The 26,527-nt window shown below is 55.4% G+C and overlaps 1 protein-coding gene across 2 annotated transcripts; it reads right to left on the bottom strand.

Moving 5' to 3' along the window:
* Positions 1-629: 629 nt before the first annotated feature.
* ST6GALNAC2 (ST6 N-acetylgalactosaminide alpha-2,6-sialyltransferase 2) lies at positions 630-16,770 on the bottom strand. Of its 2 annotated transcripts, none has more exons than XM_019466102.2 (9): positions 16,381-16,770; positions 12,885-12,945; positions 8,485-8,659; positions 7,679-7,847; positions 7,170-7,308; positions 5,637-5,740; positions 3,806-4,003; positions 2,571-2,670; positions 630-1,406 (listed from the first exon to the last, which is right to left on the bottom strand). In XM_019466102.2, the coding sequence occupies exons 1-9, from the start codon at positions 16,503-16,505 to the stop codon at positions 1,239-1,241; spliced, it is 1,239 nt and encodes a 412-aa protein (XP_019321647.2). In that variant the 5' UTR covers positions 16,506-16,770; the 3' UTR covers positions 630-1,238. The 2 variants fall into 2 exon arrangements, with proteins under 2 accessions (XP_019321647.2, XP_019321648.2); XM_019466103.2 differs by having other exon boundaries at positions 3,806-3,889; positions 16,381-16,766.
* Between the last annotated feature and the right edge of the window lie 9,757 nt (positions 16,771-26,527).

The raw sequence follows: 26,527 nt of genomic DNA, 5'->3' as shown, positions 1-26,527 counted from the left end.
CACCCCTCCCTTCCAGTCTAAACTGTTCTCTAGCATCAGCTGTGGTTTCAAGTAGCTGCCTCACTCGTGAAAGCCCAGTCTCTGTTCTTTTTCCCCCGTCTGAATTTCTAAAGTAGAATTTTGATTCCAGTGTTGGTTCATCCCTCTCGTTAAATGTGCTGATAGGATCTACCTTCCAAAACCACAGAGCCAGAGGCCCGCTCCTGGCTGTTGGTGGATCGGCCAGTGGCGATCAGTGCCATGTCGGGAAGGCTCTGGCCAGCCAGCCCTGGGGAGACTGCCCCCCACTGCCCCCAGCGCTGCCCGATACAGCAGATGAGACTGCCAGGTTATTAGGCATCGGGCCAGTAAACCCAAGGCTTAAGGGCTATATGGTGATCACCAGCTGAGTTGAGACCTTACCTTCCGTAGAAGCCCATGTAATTGGTAAAGCCATGATGTGAAGCTGAGGGCTCATTACCTCATGTGCTAGTGGCAAGGCAGTGGTCGCTCTCCAGTGGGACTTCCCTTGGGCAGGCAAGCCTTCTGTGTGGTGGGACATGCCCATGGTTCTTGGATTCTCTGATCTGCATGCTAAGCCCTCCACGGTGTCCTGCCCCACTCCCCCCAACAGACCAAAAACACAAAAGTGGTCATCTATCATTTATGCAATTAACCACTTTCAGAATACATTCTGCCTCTTGCGTTCTGATTCCATCGCGGGGCAGAAGGAAGTTGGTTGCGTCCTCAGGTGGTGTAGGTGTCCTGGAGTCCCAACTGCTTTGGAGTCGGCTGGACACGCCGGTGGGAGGGTTCGGCCGGGGGGAGCGGGTGTGCGCCTGGCTGCTGCTGGTCCGCCAGCATCTTCAAGTCGCCCAGTGCCAGCTGCTGGCTGGCTTTGAAGATCCTTCACTCCTGAGTATGCTTGCCCTTTGCTGGGGAGGGTCACGGTCCCCTCTTGTGTTACCTTTGGTTGTAAAATGCCCAGCAGAGCGGTCTTCCCTTCACCAGGGTCGGAATGTGGGTCTCAGACCCAGGAGGGAGGGAGTCTTCTTGGAGGAACCAAGAACAAGATGGAGTGTCCCGCAGTGAACACGCTTCAGTGACAGTCACAAATCCACTTCTCCATGCCCTCTAGAGACGAAGCGGTGGGGGGAGGGGAGCTGGAGCCCTTCTCAGACTGAAAAGATAAGGCAGCTCTGGCCACGTGGGGAGTCAGGGCCACAGCTGCCGGAGCAGAGGGCTTGGGTACTTGAGGGTCAGCGCTGGTATAGTCGGAGGATGCCGGCCTTGTGCAGGTCCTTCCACAAGGTGGCTTCCAGGGACAGGTCGTGGTTGACGTAGAAGATCAGTGGCTTCTTTATTCGCTCAAAATAGTGGTCAGAAAATTTCCAGTAGTTGCTTGTGATGAATCCGTAGGCACTAACCTAGACAAGGATGGCCCCTGAGTTAGCGTTCACTGAGCTAGGTGCAGACAAATCTGTGAAGTGATAAGATTCCGGAAAAGCACAGAAAAGCACAGCACCCCCCCCCCCCCGACCCCCCTTCTTAGATGCCACGCCGAAGATACAGGTAAACAGTAGTTTGAGCTCACGCCAGCGTCAGGCACTTGTGCTCTGGGACGTGTCTCCTCAGCCCCACAATAATCTCAGGTACTATCCTCATTTTACAAATGAGCGGGGAGCGCCTGGGTGGCTCAGTCGGTTAGGCGTCCCGACTCTTGATTTCTGCTCAGGTCGTGATCTCGCTGTCAGATCGGGCCCTGTGTCGGGCTCCGCACCGACAGCACCAAGCCTGGTGGTTGGGACTCTCCCTCTCTCTCTGCTCCTCCCCTCCCTCTCAAAATAATAAACTTAAACAGGGAAGCGAACAGGTCTTCAGTCACAAGCCACTGAGTGGCCAGGCTGGGTTTTAAACCCTGGTCCATGATGTCTGGGCAAAGCCATCATCTCCGTGGTGAAGCCCAAGACGGAGGCAAAAGCCCATCACTACTCCTGTCCCAGTCTGATGGGAACGTAGTCAAGAGACCGCTGCTATACGACAGGGAAGAGGTGTGGGGCACGGAAGAGAGGGGACTCCGGTTCCCGTGCTGGCGTAAGTGTGGGTGACCGCAGACTGTTTCACGGCTGCCTCCACGTGGCTCCCGTGGGCAACACTGCACTGGGGACATCTGCAGTGATTTCAAAGGTTGCGTGTGGAAGGCCGACTCTGCTGTCCAGCTCGGTTCTAGAATGTACTCATAAAAGGATGTGTCCCTGCCACTTCCCTGGAGGAGATTTTGGTTCCGCAAGAACAATCTGATAGCGCGTGCCTTGGGTGTCATAGGGAACGGCAGCCGGGGAAGAGAGGGTGAAGCCCAGAAGTGCTGGGACAGGTGGCTGCCAGAGGAAGGCAAGGCTGCCCCCCCCCCCCCCCAGCTGTCCTGGAAAGGACCCTCGAACAGCCGGTGTGGAGGGAGCTCAGCCGTCCCATTCCCTCCCGCCCCTTCCAGAAACCAGCTTGCTCTTGCACCTGGGGAATCCCTTCCCCACAAAATACAGGCGGAGTCCCAGGCTTAGGTCCCACTCACGCTTGTCCTCTGCTCCCGTTACCTGGTCACAGGTGTGCAAAGCTGTCAGCAGCATGAGGGCCCCAGTACTCGGCATATATAGGTCTCCAAAATTCGTGTTCATCAACTTTGATTTCAGAAACCTGGAGGCCAAAAGAGCCATCAAAACGAGAGAGAGAGAGGATTAGGTCTCGCTCACTTGATGGTTGTGCCCTTTGGCTTCCCGGCTACCGAGTCACACGGGCTGGAAAGCCGGTGAGGACTTCCTGGCCCTTCGAGTGCAATCCGTTCCCCGTTTAGGAAAACCCCCAATGAACCAGATGCAAAAGTCTGGTTCACCGGGGGCGCGGGGGTGAGAAAGGAACAGGCCCGTGCGGAAGCACCACAGGGACCATCCTTCCCGCTCTGGAAGCCTGAACCCAGCCTAAGTCCCCTCTCCTCTCTGCAGCACCCTGCCTTCCCCGGGGGGGCTAGGGAACCACAGCGGGTAGGGCACAAGTGGCCTGTTTAGTCAGCCTAAGCCCTACCCCCAGGCTTCCCCACATTCCGCCAAGCCGGAATCCCTCATGTGGGACATGAGGGACAGGGCACCCACGTCCGGGGACTGGAGTCACCGGTGAGATGGCGCATGAACCCGCCCCCCCCCCCCGGGGGGGGGGGGCGCACACGCGCAGAGTCCGGAAGTGAGGCCTGACCTCAGCCTCGGATTCACATCCGAACTCTGCCAGACCAACCACGTGGCCTCTCTGAGCTGGTTTCTTCCTCTGTGGAATGGGGCTCTCGCCACCGCCTCCAGCTGGCCTCCCCAGACCCACCCACCGTCCTTCACCCGCTCTCTGTGGCGCCAGCCCGGGGGCTACGGCAGGCCTCTCGACCACGGCCCTACTGACGTTTGGGGCCAAGTCATTTGTTGCAGGGACGCCCTGTGCCTCGTATGATGCTCAACGGCGTCCCTGGTCTCTACTGGCTAGTGGCCCGTACCTAGTGACAACCAGAATGTCTCCAGAGAGGGGGGCAAGTGACTGCCCCCCCCCCCATGAGAAACCACAGGCAGGGGGAGAGGGACTGAGGGAGGGAAGGAGATCAGGCCACTGCTGTCCCCCAGGCTGATCCCCACGGTCGCCTCGGGCTGGGCCTCGTCCAGGTTAGCTCTCCGGGGAGATGACGGTGAGCGGGCCATACAGGGTCCGCAGCAGTCGGGGGGCTGGCGTGCAGGGGGGCTGGAAGGGGAGCCGTTCTTCGTGCGCCCGCACCCCCGCCCTCCACACACACACCTACCTCTCCCTCAGGTAGCCGATGAAGTGTGGATGTAGCAGCTTGAATTTCCCGGCAGAGGCTTCTGGTCCGAAATAGGTCTGAGGCCTAGGACCGGTGGAAGAAGTGGACAGAGCGGCCCGAGCCGTCGTAGGGCAAGTGGGGGAGCAGGCTGAGGGGGGAGGCGCTGGGCCCGCGGCGGTGCCCGCGGTACGGGCGGGGCTGGGTGTAGTAGCGGGAGAAGGGCGTGTAGAAGGTGGCCGGCAGCACGGTGGGCACCACGTGTGGCTTCCCGCTCACCAGGACCTCGGTGGGCGGGGAGTAGGAGAGCGAGGAGGGGGGCGTGAACAGGGCCGGCGGGGTCGGGTAGGAGCAGCTGACCCGGGGGTGGTGGGGAGGAGGGGGGAGCAGGGGGAAGTAGAGGGACTCGGGCACCTGAGGGCGCTCGCAGCTGCGGGGCGGGCAGGGGAAGGAGCAGGGGAAGCACTGGTTCTGGGGCAGGGGCACGGTGGGGGGCTGGAAGAAGGGGGGCTCCTTCAGGAAGCGGGGCACGTAGGGGGCGATGTAGGAGGGGATGCCCCGCACCGGCCCGATGTAGGAGGCCGAGGTGGCCGGGCTGTGGGAGGGGGACCTGGCCACAGGCACGGGAGGGGTTTGGGAAGAGTTTCGAGAGACGGACTTCAGGCCAGACTGGGAAGGAGACTTGGAGGTGGGCGGAGTGGGGGTCTGGGAAGCCCCTCGGGGCACATGCTGGACGTGAGGGCTGGGGGTCAGGGAGGAAGCCCGGGAAGAGGGCTGGGAGGCAGTTGGAGTGGGAGGGTGAGAGGGGGGGCGGGAGGACGACCCCCGGGTGGGGGACGGAGACGGGGCTGAGCCGCCGGAGCTGGAGAAGGCCTGCTGGTTGGTGGGGGTGACATGGTTGGACCGGGACTGGGAGGGGGACTGGGTAGGGGACGGACTGGGGGTGTGGGAGGGGGAGCTCATTGGTGTTGGGGAGGCTCGTGACCACCCGACCGATGTCCCTGAGCCGGCCCCCCCGAGAGCCCGGTCCCGCCCGTGTCACAAAGCCCACTCGTGACCAGGTGCCGCATCATGAGCGATTGTTGGGTGGCACCCGGGCGGGGGCGGGGCGGGGCGGTGGTGGGCCAGTGTAAGCGGCCGGGGCCTTTGGGGGCTTAACCCCTAAGGACCTCAGAAGCTGCTCTTTTGGGGGCGGGTGACGTGTTGGGGGTAGGAGGGCTGGACTTGGCGGCTGCAGAGGTGGCACGGGTCTGTAAGGACTTGACTCTGGGACAAGGAATTGTCCCAGCGCCACAGGGAGAAGGTTCAGCTGAGGCCGGGACATGGTTCAAAAGAGCTGGAGAGAGGCCTGCTGCCCAGGAAGGTCGGGGAGAAAAGACAGAGCGTCCTTTGTTCTCTGCAGGACACTGGACCCATGTCACCTGCTCTCCCGTTTCACGGGCACAGCGCTAGGAGGCTGCCCACCAGGGCAAGTGGCATGGACACCATCCCCCCGCCCTCAGTTTCCAGACACGGTGTGCTCAGCAGGACAGCAGAGTCAGGAGAGGACGGACCCAGTCAGTGCCGCGGGCTGGGGGGGCTGCGTGGGTGATGGGGACAGCAGCCCGAAGCTGAGCAGCCAGGGTGGCCCTTCAGGCGGGTTCCTGGGGACCAGCAGGGTCACCTGGGCTTTTCCATGGGGAGGACAAAAGAGCCTAATTGCCCGACACCCTCTTGGATTCTTGGGGACTTCCTTGCTGCCCTCACCCACTCTCCCTACCTGACAGTGGGCCCAGGGAGCAAGCAGGGGGATGATCCCAGCACTACCACACCCTGCACCCATTTGGCGGCTCACCTGTCCCCTCTGTCGGGGCCCTCAGGGACAGGCACACCCAGAATGGCCGATCTCAGCATCACATAGTCACGGATGTCAGAGGGGATGAAGATGTAGCGCAGGTCCTGTTGGGGCAACAGAGACACTGAGCCAGCCCCCCTCGCCACTCCCCACCCCTGCCCGAACAAGACCACATCCTGCTCAGATTGGACAGCCCTCTACCCGTCCTGATGGGAGAATTTCTCTTCTCTGCCTGTAATCCCCCCTCTCAACCTCGTGACTAATGAATAGAGAGCAGCAGAAGCGATGCTGGGGGGTGATCTCGGAGACTAGGCCATAAAAGGTCCCTGGGACCACTCTGGGTGAAGTTAGCTGCCATGACCTGAGAACACTCTAGGAGCCTAGAGAGGGGCCGTCTCGATTCCGGCCTCAATTTTTTTTTTTTTTTTTCAACGTTTTTTATTTATTTTTGGGACAGAGAGAGACAGAGCATGAACGGGGGAGGGGCAGAGAGAGAGGGAGACACAGAATCTGAAACAGGCTCCAGGCTCCGAGCCATCGGCCCAGAGCCCGACGCGGGGCTCGAACTCACGGACCGCGAGATCGTGACCTGGCTGAAGTCGGACGCTTAACCGACTGCGCCACCCAGGCGCCCCTCAATTTTTTTTTTTAAAGTTTATCTTCAGAGAGGGAGAGAGAATCCCAAGCGGGCTCTGCGCTGTCAGCTCAGAACCCAATGCGGGGCTCGAACCCACGAACCGTGAGATCATGACCTGCGCCGAAGTCAGACGCTTAACTCACTGAGCCACCCAGGGTGCCCCGGCAAACACCTGAGATCCTGAGCCAAAACCAGTCTACTAGGCTGTTCCCAAATTCCTGACCCACTGGAACTGTAAGACAATAAATGTTTGCTGTTTAAAGCTACTAAGTCTGGGGTAATTTGTCAACACAGGGATGGATTATTCCTACAGGCGGTGTGGCCACATCACAAAGCTGCTTCATTTCATTTTATCACGAGTGAAGAGAGGTCCTGCTGTGGCTAGGAGACTCCTGAATTTCCTGCTCTGAGGAGGAAGCTTGTAGAAACTCAACCTTATCCTGGAATCTCCCCTCTTTAGGTGTCACCCTGACGGCTCTTGAGGGAGGGGCAGTGTTCCCGAAAATGGGCGTGGCTGAGGAGCTGGAGGCAGTGGGCGGTCTCAAGTTCTGGCTCCCCGCCCCCCCTTGCTGGGCATGCTGCTCACCGCTGGATCCCTTTGAACCCAGCCTCCCTCACAGAAGGACATTCTGGAGGGCAGCTCTTTGAAGCCGGGCCCTGCTGCCACCTTGCTGAATGAAGGGCACCCGGCCTCAGTCTCCTCACCAGGAAAATGGGACTGACGGGCCCACGTACGGTGCCTGGCACCCCACAAGCTTTCAGTAAACACTAGCCATTCACGCTCTACTCCAGAGGAGGCCTGTGCTGCCTGGAACTATGGGGTCTGCCCCACGGAGGGGCTCTGGGAACAGTGGCGCTGACTGTCCACGGCCTTGCACGCCCGTCAGAAGCCTCACCTGGCCTTGTGGCACAGACGTGAAGCCGAGGTTCCCGTAGGAGATGAGGGAGTTCTTCATCGTGTTCACAGTGAAACCATAGAAGGAGGTCTTGGTGCCCACATCCTTCTCGAAGCCTTTGATCACAGCGCCATTGAGTCTGGTCCAAACAGAGGCCCGTCAGCCTCCTCATGGTCACACGATGCCGTGTCTGTACTTGGACCTGCTGCGTCTGTCCCCAGGTCTCTGTGCAGACCGTGCCCTCTGCCCAGGGCGCCACCAGTGGGGGTCGCCGGCCCCATACCCACCCCTCCAGACCTCAAGGGATGCCTGTGAAATGGGCACATCCGGCCGTGGCAGCTCCCTTCCCCCTGGCATGCGGCACCCACACTCCACCTTCGGAGTCTGTCTGCGAATCTGCCTTTGTCCGGGCCTGCTTGTCTCACTGCCGCCCGAGGCCGGGGCTGCCCCGCAGCTGGCCCTCTTTCCAGCTTCTCTCCCACCGCCCCCCCGGCTCCCGGCCCGCACACCTGAAGACGTAGTCGTGGGCATCGATGTTCAGACCCTGGCGGGAACCATTCAGAATGCCTCCATTCCCCACCACTGCACAGCGAACGCAGTTTGGAAGCGGCTTCCCGGAGGCGGCAAACAGCTTGGAGCTCTCAGAGTCATTCAGGAGGCTCAGGGTGGAGTTGATGGCTGTGGGGGCCAGACAAGGTGGGGCGCTCAGAGGAGGGATGTCGTGTTGGGGCCTCCCCAAGAATGCTCCTGGCACCCCATCTGCCAGAGGTCTGACACCAGGGCACAAAGGGTGGAGGGGGGTGCAGGGAGGGCAAAATGTCAGTGGGACCGTGGGCTGAACTGGGCGGGGGGTGGGGAGAGGATTTGGCTGTACCCTTAAGTCATCTCAAGACCTTGAAGAACTAGTTCTCTCAAGACTGTATGGCACAATAAAATAATCTGAGGCACACAGGGGTGGGGTGCAGATTGAACGGGGAGGGGGGCCTCTGGGCAGTTTCCCACGGCAGGAACCGTCGGCAGGCTGAGGTCCCAGAGCCCCTGTTCTCGGCCACCTTGGACCTTGGTGCCAGCGCCAGAAGGGGGGAGCTGGCTGGCAGGTGCAGCCAAGCCCCTCTCCCTGACCCCGTGGTGCTTGTAGGGGGTGGCAGATACGGGGGGAGTCATACAACGGGGGGGGGGGTGAGCCCTGAGACCTTCCTGGGAAGAAAGGGGCACGGGGTGGGGTGGGGGGGTCGCTATGAGGGCAGGGTCTGCCCCAGAGGAAGGGGTTCACTGGGGCCAGAGGGCTGGGGGAGAAGCAGCGGCTGCCGGTTACCTTGGAAGGAGAGCCCCTGCCAGCCATAGGGGGCTTTGTACTGGCTCAGGCTGTCCCAGAGCTCCCGAGCGAAGAGGCCCCCCGAGAGCAGCACTGGAGTGGAGAGATTGAACAGGGCCCGGAAGTGGGGGTGCTTCTGGATGGCCAGAGAGAGCGGGTGTCGGCAGTGCGGGCTCTGTGGGGCGGGAGGGAAGAGCGCTGAGCTCCATTAGCTGGGGGTGGGCGCCTTCCCAGGAGCCTGCAGAGCCCAACCTGCAGGAAGGTTGGGAGGGAAGAGCCGTCCTTCCCCTCCAGCCCTGGTTCACCCCCAGACCCGCCAGCTGAGCTGACCTGTGTGGCACAGCGGTGCGGCGAGGGTCAGAGAGCTTTCTGGATCTACCCTGCCCGGCCCTTTCTCTCCTGGATGCCACGTCTCCAGGGCCTGATGGCTCTGGCCTCCTACTCCTTCCCTTCACTCTTAGAGAAACTTTGGGGCGTTTCCCCACAAAATGGGTTAAGACCCGTCTGCCCTTGAGCGGAAGAGTGCAGCCTGGATCCAAATCCTAGCTCTGGCAGTCCTCACTGTAAGATTCGTGCTCAACGGGCTGCCGGGATGGTTACCACCGTTTCCTTCCAGGTGGTACCTGTACTAGGTTGAACAGTGCCCCCCCCCACCCCCAATTCTGTCTGCCTAGAATCTTAGAACGTGACCTTATTTGGGAATAGGGTCTTTGCAGATGTGGTTCATCAGGGTGACGTCATATGGGTTCAGGGTGGGCCCTAATCCAATGACTGGCGTCCTTACACAGCCGTGTGAAAACAGACACAGAGACTGCAGTGATGCGACCACAGGCCACAGAAACCGGAAGAGGCAAGGAAGGATTCTTCCCTAGAACTTTCAGGAAGGTGGCTCTGCCGACCCCTTGATTTCGGACTTTCGGGGTTCAGAACTGTGAGAGAATCAATTTCTCTTGTTTTAGCCCTCCCCCCCCCCCCTCCGGTTTGTGCCCATTTCTTTCAGAAGCCCGAGGATAGTGAGGCAGTGCCTCGGCACACAGGGACCTCGAGGGAGGGTAAAGTACTCAACAGGTTCCAACCCCATCTGCCTGCAACCCCCCGTGTCAGAATCCTGCACAGCCTGGGCCTGGGTGGGGCTACCCTTCCCACCGAAGGGGGCTCTTTGTTAGGCTGCTGGTCTGATGCTGAGTGCAGGGAAGAGCTGTACGGTCGCTTCTGCTATAAGGTGCCCTACGGACGGCAAAAAACCTACCACGCTGTGCAAAACTGTGCAATCGAAACCCCGGGGCTTTTGGGAAAATGGGATTAGTGGTGCAGCACTCAAAAGCTTTGTGATGCTTTGTGATGCATAAAACACAAGGGGGTGGGGCCTAACAGACGGAAGCACAGTTTCACGGTTAAAATCTACTGCTTCTATTAAACATGTGGCACCTGACCTTGGAAAAGACTCGACGTTTGCTCACGTTAAGCGGGCATCAGAAGGGTGGCAGCCTGTTACCGTGAAGTAGTGGGAAGAGAGTTGTAACACGCTCAACGAGGTGCATATCTGGAGGGCGCATGTGTGTGTATTTTGCGGATTCCTCCGTGGCTCCCTTTGGTGGGGTGTGGTTTTCTGCATTTAACCTCAGCACTCCCAAGGACAAATCACCCCGAAGCAAACACAAAATTTGTGTTAATGCTCAAACTGTTTCCTAAGATAACCAACCTTCTGGGAACAAATTCACGTTTTCAAACCAAGCATCATAGCTGGACTGACTGTACTGATTTCACTACTATTCAGCTTCTCTTTGGGCTGTGTTCCAGGGCCTTCTTTAAGAGATGCCAGGAGAAAACTCTTCAGGTCTTTCTATCAGGAAGGGCTGTGCTTCACTTGGGAAGTGGGCTTGCTATTATCTCATGGATGGACACAATGGCAAATTTCCTTCCTCACTGTGGCCACCAGGAAGCTCAGAGCTAGATCTATGGCCCGTCCCTTACACCTTGTGGCACATTTTTCCTGCACTTATCTACATGACGTTGTCTTACTCTCCTACCTTTATTTTTCCTGCAGCCATTTCTTCATTTTATTCTGTTTATAGGTTTGTCTTGTCATGTGTATCCAAAAGTCACCCCGAATCCTTTTTTAAAACAGGCGGGGATATGTCAATGAGCATCAAGCAGCTCAAGGTGGAAAGAACGTTGGGAAACTTAAAGATGAACCATAAGCACCCAGAAGATGCTTGGGGTTTGTCTTCAGCCCGCAGGCCAAGTGTCTACCCCTGCCTCTGTCCTTAAGATGGGGATGGGGACCCCCCACCCCCACCCCCCGCCCAGGGCTACTTGCTTTGTGCCTGAACAGCTTAGCTGTTCACTATGTTTGACATGAGAAATTTCTTTCCCTGAGGCCTCGGCTAACAAGTCCGAGTTTGGGCTCTAGGACCTTGAAAACAACTCTTAAACCCGAATCGATCCAGAACAACAGTCATGGTCCTGCTGGGCCACAGCACACAGAGCGGGGCAAGGCTGTATTCCTCAGCGGCTCAGAGGACACGCTCTGGGGTCAAAGCAGAGGCTCAAATTCCAGTACCACCTATTCTCCCAGAGGGACCCTGAGCAAGGTACCTGACCTCTCGGGGCCTCGTTCGTTCGCCCGTAAGAGCTACATGACAGAGTTGCCGTGCAGCTTAAGTGAGAGAATGTGGGTGAAGTGCTTCAGCCCACAGTTAACGCTGACCATTCCTTATGGAGCCGGGCCTAGAAGCTTCTCGAACCCCGCCCTGGGCAAGCTTGGAGCATCTTCCCAGGGTTTGCTTGTTTACTCCATGTCGAGCAGTTTAAATGTGACTTTTATAGTAAAAAGACATTTTGAGGGGCACCTGTCTGGCTCAGTTGGTAGAGCCTGCGACTCTGGATCTTGGGGTTGTGAGTTTGAGCCCCACATGGGGTGCAGAGATTACTTAAAAATAAAATCTTTAAAAAAAAAAAAAGACATTCTGAGTAGGATGTCAAATTCACAGGCTTTTTTAAAGATAAATCACGTTGGGAATGCAAGCTGGTGCAGCCACTCTGGAAAACAGTATGGAGGTTCCTCAAAAAACTAAAAATTGAACTACCCTACGACCCAGCAATCGCACTACTAGGCATTCATCCATGGGGTACAGGTGTGCTGTTTCGAAGGGACACATGCACCCCCATGTTTATAGCAGCACTATCAACAATAGCCAAAGTATGGAAAGAGCCCAAATGTCCATCGATGGATGAATGGATAAAGATGTGATATATATATATATATATATATATATATATATATATATATACACACACATACACACAACAGAGTATTACTTGGCCATCAAAAAGAATGAAATCTTGCCATCTGCAACTACGCGGATGGAACTGGAGGCTATTATGCTAAGTGAAATTAGAGAAAAACAAATATCATATGACTTCACTCATATGAGGACTTTAAGACACAAAACAGGGGCGCCTGGGTGGCTCAGTCGGTTAAGCATCCGACTTCGGCTCAGGTCATGATCTCGCGGTTCGTGGGTTTGAGCTCTGTATCGGGCTCTGTGCTGACAGCTCAGAGCCTGGAGCCTGCTTCGGATTCTGGGTCTCCCTCTCTCTCTCTGCTTCTCCCCTGCTCATGCTCTCTCAATAATAAAAACATTAAAAAATTTTAAAAAATTAAGAGACAAAACAGGTGAGCATAAGGTAAGGGAAACAAAAAGAATATAAAAACAGGGAGGGGGACCAAACAGAAGAGACTCATAAATATGGAGAACAAACTGAGGGTTGCTGGAGGGGTTGTGGGAGGGGAGATGGGCTAAATGGGTAAGGGGCACTAAGGAATCTACTCCGGAAATCATTGTTGCACTATAGGCTCACTAATTTGGATGTAAGTTTTCAAAAATCAAAAATAAAATTGGGGTGCCTGGGTGGCTCAGTCGGTTGAGCGTCCAACTTCGGCTCAGGTCAGGATCTCACAGCTCGTGAGTTCGAGCCCCGCGTCAGGCTCTGTGCTGACAGCTCAGAGCCTGGAGCCTGCTTGGTATTCTGTGTCTCCCTCTCTCTCTGCCCCTAACCCACTCCCATTCTGTCTCTGTCTCTCTCAAAAATAAATAAACATTAAAAAATAAATAAATAAAAATAAAATTTTTTTTTAAATAATAAAATAAAGATAAATCACATGATTTCCCCAAAACTTTTCACCTGGCTGCACCCCTTCTCTGCTGCTGTGGTACAGGGAACCCTCGTGGTCAGGTCTGACTGCTCGCTCAGCTCGAAGGCTCATGGTTTGGCTGTTGCAGAGTGCTCTCACCCAGCAGCCTTCCGAGAATGTTCTCGTTTGCTTTTCTTTTTCACCTCCCCCCTGCTAACTCGAGGATGCTCAAAACTGCCAGAATAGCTGACCCAAGTTTTACCTTTCTCGTCCCGGCGTTTGACACTTCGCGTCCAAAGAATGTTCCAGACCATGTGGCGTTCCTGGGGGAGAAGCAGAAGTAAAGCAGGGGTTGGACTCAGCTCCAGAGGCTGACAAGGTCTGTCAGGGTCAAAGGTGCCACTCCTTTGATCCTCCCAGGCTCTGATTTTTGCCCATCTCTCTCTCTCCGGAAACAAAATTATTGTCACATGATCACGTTTGGCTCAGCTCTATAAACCCCAGAAATGAAGAGATCCCACGGCAAGCGGCAGAAATACGGTTTACGGAACAGTGAGATGGTGGGTAAAGCACGAAAATAGGAAAGCTTGCCGGCCCCCGCCCACCGTCAGACGGACCTCCCCGCCAAGGCCCCGGAGGCAGGGGTTACATGGTCCCCCTTCACCTTGGGGTGGGTTGTCCTGCCGCCGGGCTCCTGCCCTACGGCTCCCGATGGCAGGCATGGGGTCTGAAGCCTCCTGCCCTAGGTCTGTATCCCACGATCTAAGGAAGTTACCTAATTTCTCCGAACTGTCTGCATCTGTACGGCAGATATAATCATAGTGATGTGACTAACAATCATATCCCATATCCAATTGTTGGCAGGATTCAGACAGAGAATCTGTAGTATCTCATACAAAAAGCATCCTCTGAGTATTAGCTAAAGGAAGGAGTGGCAACTTCTGTGACAGTGTCCCTCGGGGAGGGAGGGCAGGAGCTGAAGCTACTGCCCCACCCCTACTCCCACCTCCCAGGCGACCCCAGCATCAGGGAAGAGGGCAGACAGAAGGAATAGGGGCCTCTGCCTATGCAAATGGGTGTCGGGCTTCCCCCAGACTCCTGCCTCCTCCCCAACCCACGGAGGAGCAGGTGGGGAGGATTTTGGCCGGCAGTTTGCAAGGAAACAAAAGGCCTTTTGTTACTTGCTTCTAAGGTGTCTCCCCAGCGGAGCCGCCTGGGAGCTTGTGACCTGCCTCACTTCAGGTTTCCACAGACCCAGGAGGGCCAGGCCAGAAAGAGCAGGCAATGATCCCTTCCCCCATGCTTCTCTCTCCCCCTCTGATGGCCACCTGCCCCCACACCCCAACCTGTAGTTCCTGTCCTCAGCAGGACAGGACCCTCTTTGAAGAAGGACCGGGGACACAGTACCCAGCCCTCAGGGGCAGTGAGAACCCCCCCCCCCCGGGGGAGTCCCCTATTCTGTTTTGCTGCTCGGAACACCCCAAACTCAGGGAGGCCTGCTCATCTCTAGAGCACTCCCCCCCCTCCCCGCAGTGCTCAGTGATTTCACCCAGCCCCTCCTTCTTAGGAATCCAAGGGCTTCTAGATACCTGGAGAGCCTGGAAGGAGTGAGGGAGGGGGTCAGCCCACATATGCCCCTCCCGGATGTTTTCCTGACCTGATGAGAAATAAGGACCTTGTACAGTGGTCCTTCCCTATCCCGGGGGATATATTTCCAAGACCCCCAGCAGATGCTTGAGGCCATGGCAAGTACCAAACTCCATACAGACTGTGTGCATACAGATCTGTACACACTGTGGTTTTTCCTCTACATCCATGTATGTATGATAAAGTTTAATTTATAAGTTGGGCACAGTAAGAGAGTCACAACAGTAATTAATAAAATAGAACGGGAGCGCCTGGGTGGCCCAGTCGGTTAAGAGGCTGACTTCGGCTCAGGTCATGAGCTCATGGTTCGTGCGTTGGAGCTCTGCATCGGGCTGTGTGCTGACAGCTCGGAGCCTGCTTGGGATTCTGTCTCCCTCTCTCTCTCTGCCCCTCCCCCGCCCCCATGCTCTTTGGCTCTCCCTTTCCCTCTCTCTCAAAAATAAATACATAAACTTAAAAAAACAAAACGCCCAAATGATGTTGACAACAGATGGTAACTGGCAGGTAACTAACTGGAAGCCTCTGTTCTCACCATCGGCCCCGCCCCCCATAACAAAGTTTTGTTTTGTTTTGCTTTTTAAATAAGTCTAGATATCCTGATGCCCGGAAACTGCTGACCCAGATTCCTGTGCCATGGGTAAATTCCTGGGCTGCAACGAGAGCCCGGCCTCAGATCCAGTAAGACGGGGTCCCAGCACCCTTCCCTACAGGGGCTCTCTGGCCAGGCCACCTGCTTTCCCACCCCAGCTGGGGAGCTCACGCAGCCTGCCCGCGCCTTCCCGGTACCGTCCGGCTTCCCACCCAGCCTCTCCTGGCACTAAATACCCATCTCCTGTAGCGAGGCCCTGCCTCCCGGCCTGGGGCGTAAAGACCTTTAAAAACTTTGTTGAGACATAATGGATGTTGGACAACCTCATATTTAAAGTTTATTAGATACTTTCAAAGGGTGTTTAAACGTGTTTCAAAACATCTTTTACATAAAATTCACAAAGGGTTCTCTTATTCAGCTCCTGGCCTTATGCAATTTCGGGCTACCAGGAGATTAAGTAACTTCAGGTACCATCTGCTAGGGCACCCTTTGTTCTAAAGGGACTGGGCTCCTAATGGGTTGCACGTGTTTTCTATTGTTTCTCAACTTCAGATGCCTTTTGACCTTGTTTTCCCGAGACCAGATACTGACTTTGCTTTCATCCCATTATGCCCGGAGCGAGGTTTGGTGAGGAAAGCGCAGGTGGTAAAAGCGCGCTCTGGAAGGGAAAGCCTGGGCGCAGAGGCCGGTCGGCGAGACTGTGTGTGTCGGGGGGGGGGGGGGGGACCTTGCAGCCTGCCTGATCCGGACACGGGGCACAGCTCGATCCGCCTCCCAGACGTAAAACCAAGTGCTTTTGAGGCTTCTTCAGTAACTGGCACTATCACCTACCCAACACAGGCTCGAAGGGTTGTGCTCGCGGGGCGCGAGTGCAAGGAAGGTGCGCTGGGCGAGCGCGAGGGAGTGGAGCCAGTTGAAGGCTCAAGGAGAGGAACTTGGATGCAGCCCACAATCTGCCCGTGTTCCCGGGGGAGTCCGCCGCTTCGCGGGATCGCGCCCAGACGGCGCTTATCAAAAGTAGTAACATAGCAAACGGCGCGCGGGGGACAGAAGGCGGCCCGGCGCGGGGAGGGCAGGGACGGAGCGAGCGGGAAAGGCGACCCGCCACAGGCGAGCTGAGGATCCCGGCGAAGTTGGAACCGCGACTTGGGTCCCTTCCCCCAAAGCAGAGTCAGAGAAATGGGCCGTTAGCGAGGGAGAGTTCCCGACAAAAACGGGGCTGTTTTTATCTGACTCCAAATCTGGACGATAGAAAGTGTTTCTAATCAGGGAATCCGGAGGGAACTAACCCACAAGGCTTTCGGGAGCCAGTGGCCGGTGCTCAAGGTGCGAGGTCCTTCTCGCACCCCGACAAGGGCTCTGGGGACCGGGCAGCGGAGGTTGGGCGCCCGGGTGGAGGCTCCGGGGACAAAGGGCCCCCGACCCCGGGGAGGCCAACGCGGCGCGCGAACTGATGGGGCCCGGGCTGGGCGCCCCGCGCGTCCCCTGCGCCTTTCCGGTCGGACCGCGCCGTAGCCCCTACCTGGCTCCAGACCGGGGCCCCGGGTAGGGCCCCACCGCCGAGGAGTACAGAGCGAGGAGGATCCCCGAGCAGGCAGCCGTGAGCAGGAGCAGCAGCCAGCAGAGCGGGCCGCGCGGGGGCCCCATGCAGCCCTCACCCGCGGGCGCCCCGTCCGCCGCCGTCCCGGGCGGTGGGGAGAGGCCCGGGAGGGCCGGGCGGGACTCCGGGAGGCGGCCGCCCAGCCCCACCAGCCCTGCCCCCCTCCTGCCCCGGCGCGCCGCACCCTCGGGGGCGGGCGTGTTGCCCCCCGGCGCTCGGAGCTTGCCCGCGCCCTTCCGGCGCTGCCCTCTGTCCCGAAGCGGGCACCCGGGCGAGCCGGGGTTTGAGCCGGGAAGTCTCCCGCCGCGGTCAAGGGCAGGCGCGCGCGGTCCGGGAGGCCCGCGAGGGGGGCGGGCCGCGGGGAGACGCCGCCACCTGCCGGGTGGGCCGCGCACTGCGCGCTCTCTGCCCCTCCCGGCCCCCGCGGTTTCCGGATACCAGACGCCGCCGGGGAGACGGCGACCGGGAGGCTCACCTCGGAAGGACCCTCCTGAGCTGTCGGTCAGGCCCCGGCACCTCGGGTCCTTCCAGAAGTGCGGACACAATGGTGTGGGGGGGGGGGGTGGGGAGGCGGTTTGCCAGGACGGAGGAGCAGACCCTGTGTTGGATGGAGGTGGAGGGGGCGAGGTGGGTAGGGCTTCTGATGGGGGCGGGGGGGGGGGTAGCTGAGACCTTTCTTCCCCTCATTTGGTGACCGTCCGGGGCAGCCAGGGTCGTCAATCGCATAGCGTTCTTTTTCCAAACCCAGGCCAGCCTGGAGCTCTCGGGCGGCAGAGGGACCACCTGAAAGGTGTGACAAGGCCTCTGGTGTCACCAGGGAGGGCGTCACCTACAAGGGCGGGGCAGCCCTGGCCCGTAGGTGGGGGGTATACTCTCCAGCAGGCAGCGTCCAGGGCCTTAGCCCGCCCCCCCCCACCCCCAGACTGTGAGGTCCTCTGGCCCCCCGCTGTGAAGAGCTTCAGGGATGAGAGGGACCCTCCCTCTCCCAGGGATGATCCGCCCTCCCCTTTTCTTCCCACGTGGGAGCAAATCTGGTGTAGCAATACAGGGCTTCCCGAGAAGCTTCCCGGGGCCTGCGCCTGTGGGCAGGAATGGGTCATTCAGGCTCTGTTCTCTCACCTCCTCTGTGGGCCACGCCAGGGTCACCGGAGGGCACTCGCAAAGGGGAGGTTCTTGCCTGTGTTCCAAGACTGCCTGCCAGCGAGCTGCACCCCCCTACCGCCTTGACCCGGCGCTGCATGGAATCGAGGGTTTCTAGGCTTTCATTTCGGTCTTTGTGGCTGTGGATGTCACTTCTCTTCCCGCGGTGGTTAAGGAGACCTCAGGCCCTCTCTCTGAGCCCACCAAGCACGCACTCACCCTTGCTTTCAGTAAAAGCGTCTCCTACTTTACGGCGAGAAAGGGAATCACTATTAATTTCTTCTTTTTTTAATTTTTTTTTTTTAAATTTTTGGTCTTTTCGAATGTATTGAGCGTGTTGTGGCCCAATGTGTCCTGTGTGCCCTTGAAAAGAGTGCGTATTCCAGGGTTTTTGGATGGAATGATATATACAGATGGATAGATATAGATAGATATAGGTATATAGGTATAGATACCGATATCTGTTAGGTCGGTCTCGTCTAAAGTGTCATTCAAAGCCAACTGGTTTTCCAACCTTCCGTCTTCAAGCCCACAAACTTGGTCCTCACTGCGGCCCAGGCCCCACCTGCCTGGACTCCAGCCTTAAGGGGTGGGGGAGGAGTGCTCTCTTCCTGTGTGGGAGCTGGCCCCGCACCGTCCATGTCAGCAAGTACAGCCTACCTCCTACACCTGTCTTTTAGAAGTTTCTTTATTTTGAGAGAGAGGGAGAGAGCGTGAGCGGGGCAGGGACAGAGAGAGAATCCCGAGCCAGCTCTGCACGGTCAGCCTGGAGCCCGACGTGGGGCTTGATCCCGAACTGTGAGATCGTGACCTGAGCTGAAATCATGAGTCAGACGCTTCACCGACTGAGCCACCCCGGCGCCCCCACCCCTCACATCAGAAGAGCCTGGACTTTTCTGTCCAGGCAGGAAAGATTATGACCCTTGCACAATCTGAGCCGCTACACGCTTAGCTCCAGCTGGGGTGTCTACACCAGCCGCTTTCCGCTCCTCGGTTACCTCCAGCTGCCTCCCGGCTCCGCGCTGGGTAGGGGAGGCCCATGCCATCTCCGTTTCTTCCTGCCATCTGGTTACCCTCTGAAACTGTCCCCTCTGAGGCCAGCACAGGCCTTCATCGTTCCCGGTGGAGCAGACCCTTTCCATCCTAACCCTGCTACATCTGCCTCTGAATTTGACCCGTGTCCTCATGGTTACTTTTCCGCCTCGGTGAAATCCAACATCTGGCCACCCTCACAAGGCACTTCCTGCTGCGGTCTGTTTCCAGAGTGAGAGCAGAGTCATGCTTTCCTGCTTCTCTGCTTGTCTCATATGGTTTTGTTGAAAACGGAACATTTAAGACAATATATTGTTAGCGGGGCGCCTGGGCGGCTCGGTCGGTTGAGCGTCCGACTCCGGCTCGGGTCATGATCTCACGGTTCGTGGGTTCGCGCCCTGCGTCGGGCTCTGTGCTGACAGCTCGGAGCCTGGAGCCTGCTTCGGACTCTGTGTCTCCCTCCCTCTTGGCCTCTCCCCCGTGTGCACGCTATCTCTCTCTCTTTCAAAAATAAACATTAAAAAATTTTTCTTAAATGTACTGTGGCAACTCTGGGTACTGGACCCCCATTCTCCATCCCAGGTTTGTTATTTGCTTGCTTAGTGACTGGTTGGCTTATTTTAGGGACGCCTCCCCCCACTCCCACCCCCAATTCCCCTAAAGTGTTAAACCTTTGATGTTTCCCCGTAGGGAGGGGTGATTTGGGGCATGTCGCCCTGGGTTGGCGGCAGTTTGGGCTGCACTCGACACCTCTTGCCCTGACCAAACCCAGCTCTTAAGCTCCATGAATTGCCATCTGATTGCTCTAGGGTTTACAACAATGCCCTGGGGCAGAAATTGCTCTACAGACCCCTCACTCCTCTGAGGTTAGTGTTCCTACTGAGGAGGGCTCCTGCCACCTGTCCCCTTCCCTGGTTCTCTCCTGCAAACTAGCTGGCTTACTCTTGAACCTACAGCTTCATGAAATCTACCAATCTTCTCCCGGTTGCCTTAGGCTTGAACTTCTCCGCCCTCTGTTGCAAATAAAGCCAGTTCCTGTGGGAAGAGATGAGGACCTGTATGGTTGAGAGGTTTTGTGTGTGTGTGTGTGTGTGTGTGTGTGTGTGTGTGTGTGTGTGTTTTGTTTTGTTTTTTTATTGTTTTAGTAAGCTCCGTGCCCAGCATCAAGCCCAATGCAGGCTTCAACTCATGACGCTGAGATCAAGACCTGAACTGAGATCAAGGGTCAGACGCTTAACCGACTGAGCCACCCGGGCACCCCAGGACCTATGCAGTTTATAACCTGCTTCCGTCTCTGGCCAAATCTCTGAGCCGGGGCTCTGGAGCTGGGGTGGGGGGCGATGGTGTGATCATCTCTCTCTGAGTGATGCCCTTGTTTAGGAGTTGAGCACGTGACAGATGGGAGGCAGCAGGCCTCAGGTCTTCTCAGCTTGCCCCTCCTGGCATGAAACCATCACCGTATAAGCCAGGACAGGGACAGCCAAGCCCTCTGCATCCTCAGTGACATCACGCTCAAGGTAGAGTCTCCATTCCGTGAGCGGGAGCTGAGCAGAAGGGAGTCCCCACCACTTGGCCACACTTGCCCAGAACTTAGCCTCAGCCACAGGTGGCTGGTGCCGGGTGACAGATGCTGATGGCCTGCCCTTCCCTGGAAGAAAGCCCCGTGACAGGGAGCTGGGGGAAGAGGGGCCCTGTGTTCTCAGCTGCACCGATCTGGAGTGGGGGTAGGGAGAGAGGGAGCAGTTTGGGCTCAAATACCACACACCCTTCTCAGATTTTAGTGGCTCTTCTTGAATAGGTATTTTATCATTTGTGTATACCCTCAGAACCACTTCTAGCTACTGTAAATGGTTGTCTTTTTACACTTTTCACCCATTTCATTGGAGCCTGGGTCTGTGGAGTCCCTCACGTCATGCTGAAATCTTTCTCTTTTTATTTTTTTTTAATTAAAAAAAATTTTTTTAGTGTGTATTTATTATTGAGAGACAGAGCATGAGCATGGGAAGGGCGGAGAGAGGAGGAGACACAGAATTCGGAAGCAGACTCCAGGCTCTGAGCTGTCGGCACAGTGCCCAACGCGGGGCTCAGACCCACGAGCCATGAGATCATGACCTGAGCCGAAGTCGGACGCTTAACCGACTGAGCCACCCAGGCGCCCCTAAAAATTTTTTTTTAAATGTTTATTTATTTTTGAGAGAGAGAGAGAGAGAGAGAGAGGCAGAACGTGAGCAGGGAGGGGCAGAGAGACACAGAATCTGAAGCAGGCTCCAGGCTCCGAGCCATCAGCACACAGCCCGACGGGGGGCTCGAACGCACGAACCGCGAGATCGTGACCTGAGCCGAAGTCGGATGCTTAACCGACTGAGCCACCCGGCCACCCCTACAGTCTTTGTTTTAAAGTCTGTTTTGTTTGCTGTAAGCACTGCTAGCCTGACTTCTTTTTCTCCTTTCCATTTCCATGGTAAGTGTTTTTCCACCCTTCGCTTTCAGTCTGTCTGTGTCTTCCATCTTGCAATGGTTTTGAACTTAACGTTGGCTTCACTGTTGGTTTGTTACCCTAAAATTCTATTGCCGAATCAGGGAAATACGAAATATAAACTGGGTGTTTGGTGGATCTAAGGAAAATTGTTAACGTTTTTAGATATGGTCATAGTAGTCGGCTTATTTCAAAGAGTTCTTACCCGTTCGTAAGACATACTGAGGTATTTACAGCCGGACAATATGGTGTATGGGGTTCGCTTAAAATAATCCCGTCTGAGCTGTAAGTGGGGAGGGCACGAGAGCACCGGTGAAAGAAGATTGGCCGTGAGTCGACAATTATATTAATAACTACATCAATTTTTGTTAATACGAGCTGCGCAATAGGGGTTCATTACACTATTCTTTCTACTTTTGTGTATGTTTGAAATTTTCTAAAATCGGTTCATTTATTTTGTCTACATGTGAAATATACCTCATTAGATTTTGTTTTCTACAAATACAAGGTCATCATTAAGTTGAGTTAAAATCTGGAAAAGTCGGGTTGCCTGGGCGGCTCAGTCAGTTGAGCGTCTGACTTTTGATTTCGGCTCAGGTCGTGATCTCATGGTTTGTGGGATCGAGTCCCACATCAGGCTCTGTGCTCAGCTCTCTTCCCCTCTCCCTCTCTCTCTGCCCTTTCCTCCCTCTCTCTTAAGATAAATAGACTTAAAACAATCTCGAAAAGTATGTATAACATACTTTTCACTTACGACGTGGATTATGGCTTCATAAAACCAAGAAGACTTAAAAACTTCAAGGACTCTGTGTTCTGAAACAGTCTTGTGTAAGCATCTTTGTAAAAAGACATTCTTACTAAAATCAATTTTTATTTTTCAGTATCTGAAGTGGCATGCATTTCAGGCAAGTTTCTAATCAAAATTTATTAGATATTCTAATTATGCATCAGAGGCTGGTTTGTCATTTCAATCAAAACGACTTTCAGATGATTAAAGTGTTTTATGGAAGAAAAAAAAAAAGCCATGATGAAAATTGCCCCAGTTGTATTTCAAGAATTTATAAAAAGACACATTGATGTACTGAATTGAGGCTGAGTAGAACCGAGCTTGCGAAAAGGAAACACATTTGATGACCAAATTTTAAACATCAGCCGGGATGTTCTGGATCAGTCAGAGTATGAATTAGCACTTGTGACTCAAACAATTAGAGCCTAATGCTTTCCGAGAGTTAAAAGGTTTCTTTTTTTATATTTATTTTCTATAGACCTATTAATGGGAAGGGTTGGGTTTTTTTTCCAACCTCTCGAAAATGTCAACTTCTTGAAAAAAATAAATGTCGTTTTGTAAGAAGTGACAAACTAGTTTTGACAATAGATAATTTGCCCACTTGTATCCCACAGTGCAACTGATAAAATGTTGCACAATTGTGATTGGTCTCGGTAACCGTAGGAAACAAAAACGTTAACATCACAGAACTTAAAATGATTTTATCGTTCATCTTAATTGTGCTGCCATAATATTGTTTTTTTTTAAATTTCTTTCAACGTTTATTTTTGAGAGAGAGAGAGAGAGAGAGAGAGAGAGAGAGAGCGCGCGCGCGCGAGCATGAATGGGGGAGGGGCAGAGAGAGAGGGAGACACAGAATCCGAAACAGGCTCCAGGCTCCGAGCTGTCAGCACAGAGCCTGATGTGGGGCTCGAACTCACGAACCGCGAGATCATGACCTGAGCCGAAGTTGGACGCTTAACCGTCTGAGCCACCCAGGCACCCCAGTGTTGTATTTATTTTAACCCATTAACTATTTCAAGATAGATCATAGTGATTCATGACTTTTCTGTCTATCGTGTTTAAAACTGTGCGCAGCGACTTTTTTTTTTAAATAGTTTGGAATCCAGATGGAACTCATTCGCCATCTTGATGCTAAATATTTTTGCAAATCTCCGCTCCTTTCTCCACCTCTACTGCAAGTGGCCAAAAGCCGTTTGGATGATAGTTGGCTTCTAATTCACTTCCCTGCCACCCACTTTCAACCGTTCACTCAGCTAGCTGCTGATGTGATTTATAAAGTCCACTGGTGTGTTTGCTAATACCTGACATCAGTGACACGGTGATGTTGGCCCTAATGGACGGTTCCGGGGGCAAGCTTTGGACACGGTCTCAGCTGCCTAGCAACACGACCACCTATTTGGACTTAACTGTATTTGTTGGGAGGGAACCTTCTGAGGGCTGGGCATAGGAAATGAAGATACACTGAAAGGGAGTGTGTGTGTGTGTGTGTGTGTGTGTACATAAGGTGTGTGGTGAGGAAGTGTGAACCAGGGGCCTTCAGTCAGTCCCTCGGAACTGCACATGCCTGCCCCGTCCTCCCGTCTCCTCTGGCAGAATCCTCTTTGGGAACCCCTGTGGGGTGCACCTTCTCCCCGAGCACAAGATCAGGCGAGTTCTCTTTGAGGCCGGTCCCTGGAGACAGCTGGCACCTCAGCCCTGAAACAAATCAAACGCTTCCTTGCTTCCTTCCCCAGTGAACCCCCGGGGTTCAGATGTCGTTGCCAAGCCTTGCCTCCTGGCCTCAGAGTGGCAGCTGGGGAGAGAGAGAGAGAGAGGCAGGGATGTGTGCTCCAGCCTCTATCCCCCTGAATTCCACGGAGTAGACAAGGAAGGGAGGGGGAAATGCCAGAGAAGGGAATACCTCCGGATGCCTAGAACGTTCCAGAGGGTGGATCGCAAAGCCACGGTCTCAGTTCTGCTGTGTGGACTGGGACAAGTGCCTTAAGTTCTTCATTGCTTTATGCCTTGGTGTCTTCATTTGTAACAGGGGAACGATGACAGTACCGACTTCGTAAAGCTGGCTGTGCCTGCTAACTGTGCCTGCAGCAGTTTGAGGACCGGAGGAAGCCCCGTGCGGAAGTGGGCTGTTCCCGCCCTGCGCAGACTGTTGGGGACAGACGCAGGGCCATGAGAAAGACCGAGTCCCTCTCGGGGAAGCCCTGCGTCTGCGCATACCGCCAGGCACCGGACGGCGTAAGAGCAACGCTGTACGTGCGAACCCCGTGTCAGCGGGCACGTCGCTGGTGGCGATGGCTGCCCCAGGTCCTGCCATCCTGGGATGCACACTCCCCACCCCAACGAGAGGGCACGTCTGTCTCCCCGCGCCTTGACTCTGGCCTGGCCTTGTGATTTTCTTTGGCTAATAGAATGTGGCCAAAATGACATCTGCCTTCTGATAATGGGCCTCTAGTGGCCTTGCGGCTTCTGTTCATGTGCTCTTGAGTCCCCTGCAATCACGTCCAGGAGCTGGCCGTAGCCTCCTTGAGGAAGAGGACGGAGACGCCCAGCCGGGAGCCAGCATGACCTATCAGACGGGGCAGAGAGGCCATCGTGGACCGGAGCCCCAGTCCAGCCCCCGGATGTCCGCAGCTGCGTGGGTCACTGCGGGCCAGAGCAGAAGGAAGCTGGTCCCCAGCGCCAGTGGCTGGTCCATAAAATCATGAGCAAATATGTGGCCATCTTTTAAGCCTTCGGATTTTGGAAGACCTGGAAGGCAGCTTCACAGGCAGGTGTGATAAGGCTCGGCCTTTGGGATGGCGCCACCGAGGGCCCCGGGAGCTGTGTGCTTCTTGCCTGGGCTTCAGGAGAGGGCTGGTAGTGTGCTGGCGTTTCTCCCCTTGCCCCCAAATGTGGAAACTGTCATTCTTGCCTCACTTCTCACACCCTAGATGGCCGGCCTGGTCGCTGAGAAAAGACAGAGCTCCACGCAAGCCGAAGAGAGCGGCTAATTTGGAAGAAGGATTGCAGAACCAGAGAGGGAGGAAGGTCAAGCTCAACAGCCGCTACCACCCACAGCAGGAGAGCGAGGGAGGGGCCGGTGGGAGGGCTAACTCAATGGTAACACGGTAACATGAGGCTTTCCATGGAGATTCTATTAGAACATTAAAAATAAATAAGTAAATAAAGTCTTGGGATTCAAACCAAGCAAAACAAAACACAAACCCCATGATTTATAAATTTAAAAAATTCACTAGAGTCTGAAAACAAAGATGCTAGTCTTTGCTGAAATGCAAATAATTAGTACACAGGGCAGAATCCTCTGCCCCCGTTTTTAAGATGTGATTTATATGGGGGCGCCTGGGTGGCTCAGTCCATTAAGCATCTGACTTTGGCTCGGGTCGTGATCTCTCGGTTGGTGAGTTCCAGCCCCACTGTGGGCTCTGTGCTCAGAGCCTGGAGCCTGCTTCGGATCCTGTCTCCCGCTCTCTGCCCCTCCCCCACTTGTGCTGTCTCTCTCTCTCTCTCTCTCTCTCTCTCTCTCTCTCTCTCTCTCTCGTGGACAGAGGTGGAGGACAGATCTGGGGGAGATAACACTGGAGAAGACAGCGAAAGGTACGTTAGCCGGTGAATGATAAAGGGTTTCCGGATCTGATAGAAAGGGAGCTGGGCTGGGCTTGCGGATTAGAAGGGCTCTCAGACACCCAAGTGGGATTGCCTCTGCGGTCATAGGCATGGAAACCTCCCCGCTGGCGACACTCCAGAATTCCAGGGACAAAGACGTTCCCGACGACGACGACGACGACGAGAACAGGTTATGCCCAAAGAAGAGAGAGCTAGCCTAACGTGGCTTCTCTAGTTGCCAGCCCCTGGAGGCTGGGAGACAGGAAGGCAGGAGAAAGAGGCTCCCGAGGGCTGTGGGGGTGTATTCGCGAGTCCACAAATGTGTGTGCATGCGTGAGTACGTGTCTGTGAAAGGGGTTGGCGCGAGGCCTGTGGTTTCCTGCCTTCCAGGTAGGAAGTTGCCCAGTGTGTCTGCCCAGGATGTGACGGCCCAGAGAATGCCATGTTTCCGTATCAGCGGACTTGCCCACGAGTTTTGTGGACGAGTGTAAATCCTTAGGCGCGGTAAGGTGTACTTTTCTCCTCCTGGGAACACACGTGTTTGACTTTAACCTTTGCATACAGGTCAACAGGATATGTGAGACCGCTGTGGGGAGAAGCGCCAGGAGTCGACCGTCCTCTCCTAGGTAAACGTCAGACCCCCTCACTCCTACACGAACCTCCATCCTGCTTCTTAGTCTCTCCTGATCTCTGTAGCAAGGGGGTGGAACAGAGGTGGACAAAGCAGAAAACGGTGTGCAGCGTTAAGAGTTCCACCTTAGCCTTTTACGTCCCCTAAATGTGTTGACAGAGAAACACGAGCCCCAGGAAAGTGGGAGAGGAGGGACAATGTCGCCCGTGGGCAGGGGTGGCAGTAACACGGTACCTGATCAGTGACACGCACACTCTCTCTCTCTCTTTTCTTTTTTGAATTAGAGAGAGGGGAAGAGAGAGAGAGAGAGAGAGAGAGAGAATCCCAAGCAGGGGCTACACTCAGTGTGGAGCCCAACGCTGGGCTTGATCCCACGACCCTGGGATGGTGACCTAAGCCG

Source organism: Panthera pardus, unplaced genomic scaffold (assembly GCF_024362965.1).
Source record: "Panthera pardus isolate Hobbes unplaced genomic scaffold, ASM2436296v1 HiC_scaffold_3, whole genome shotgun sequence".
Classification (NCBI taxonomy): domain Eukaryota; kingdom Metazoa; phylum Chordata; class Mammalia; order Carnivora; family Felidae; genus Panthera; species Panthera pardus.
This window is presented reverse-complemented; position numbering and strand designations above follow the sequence as displayed.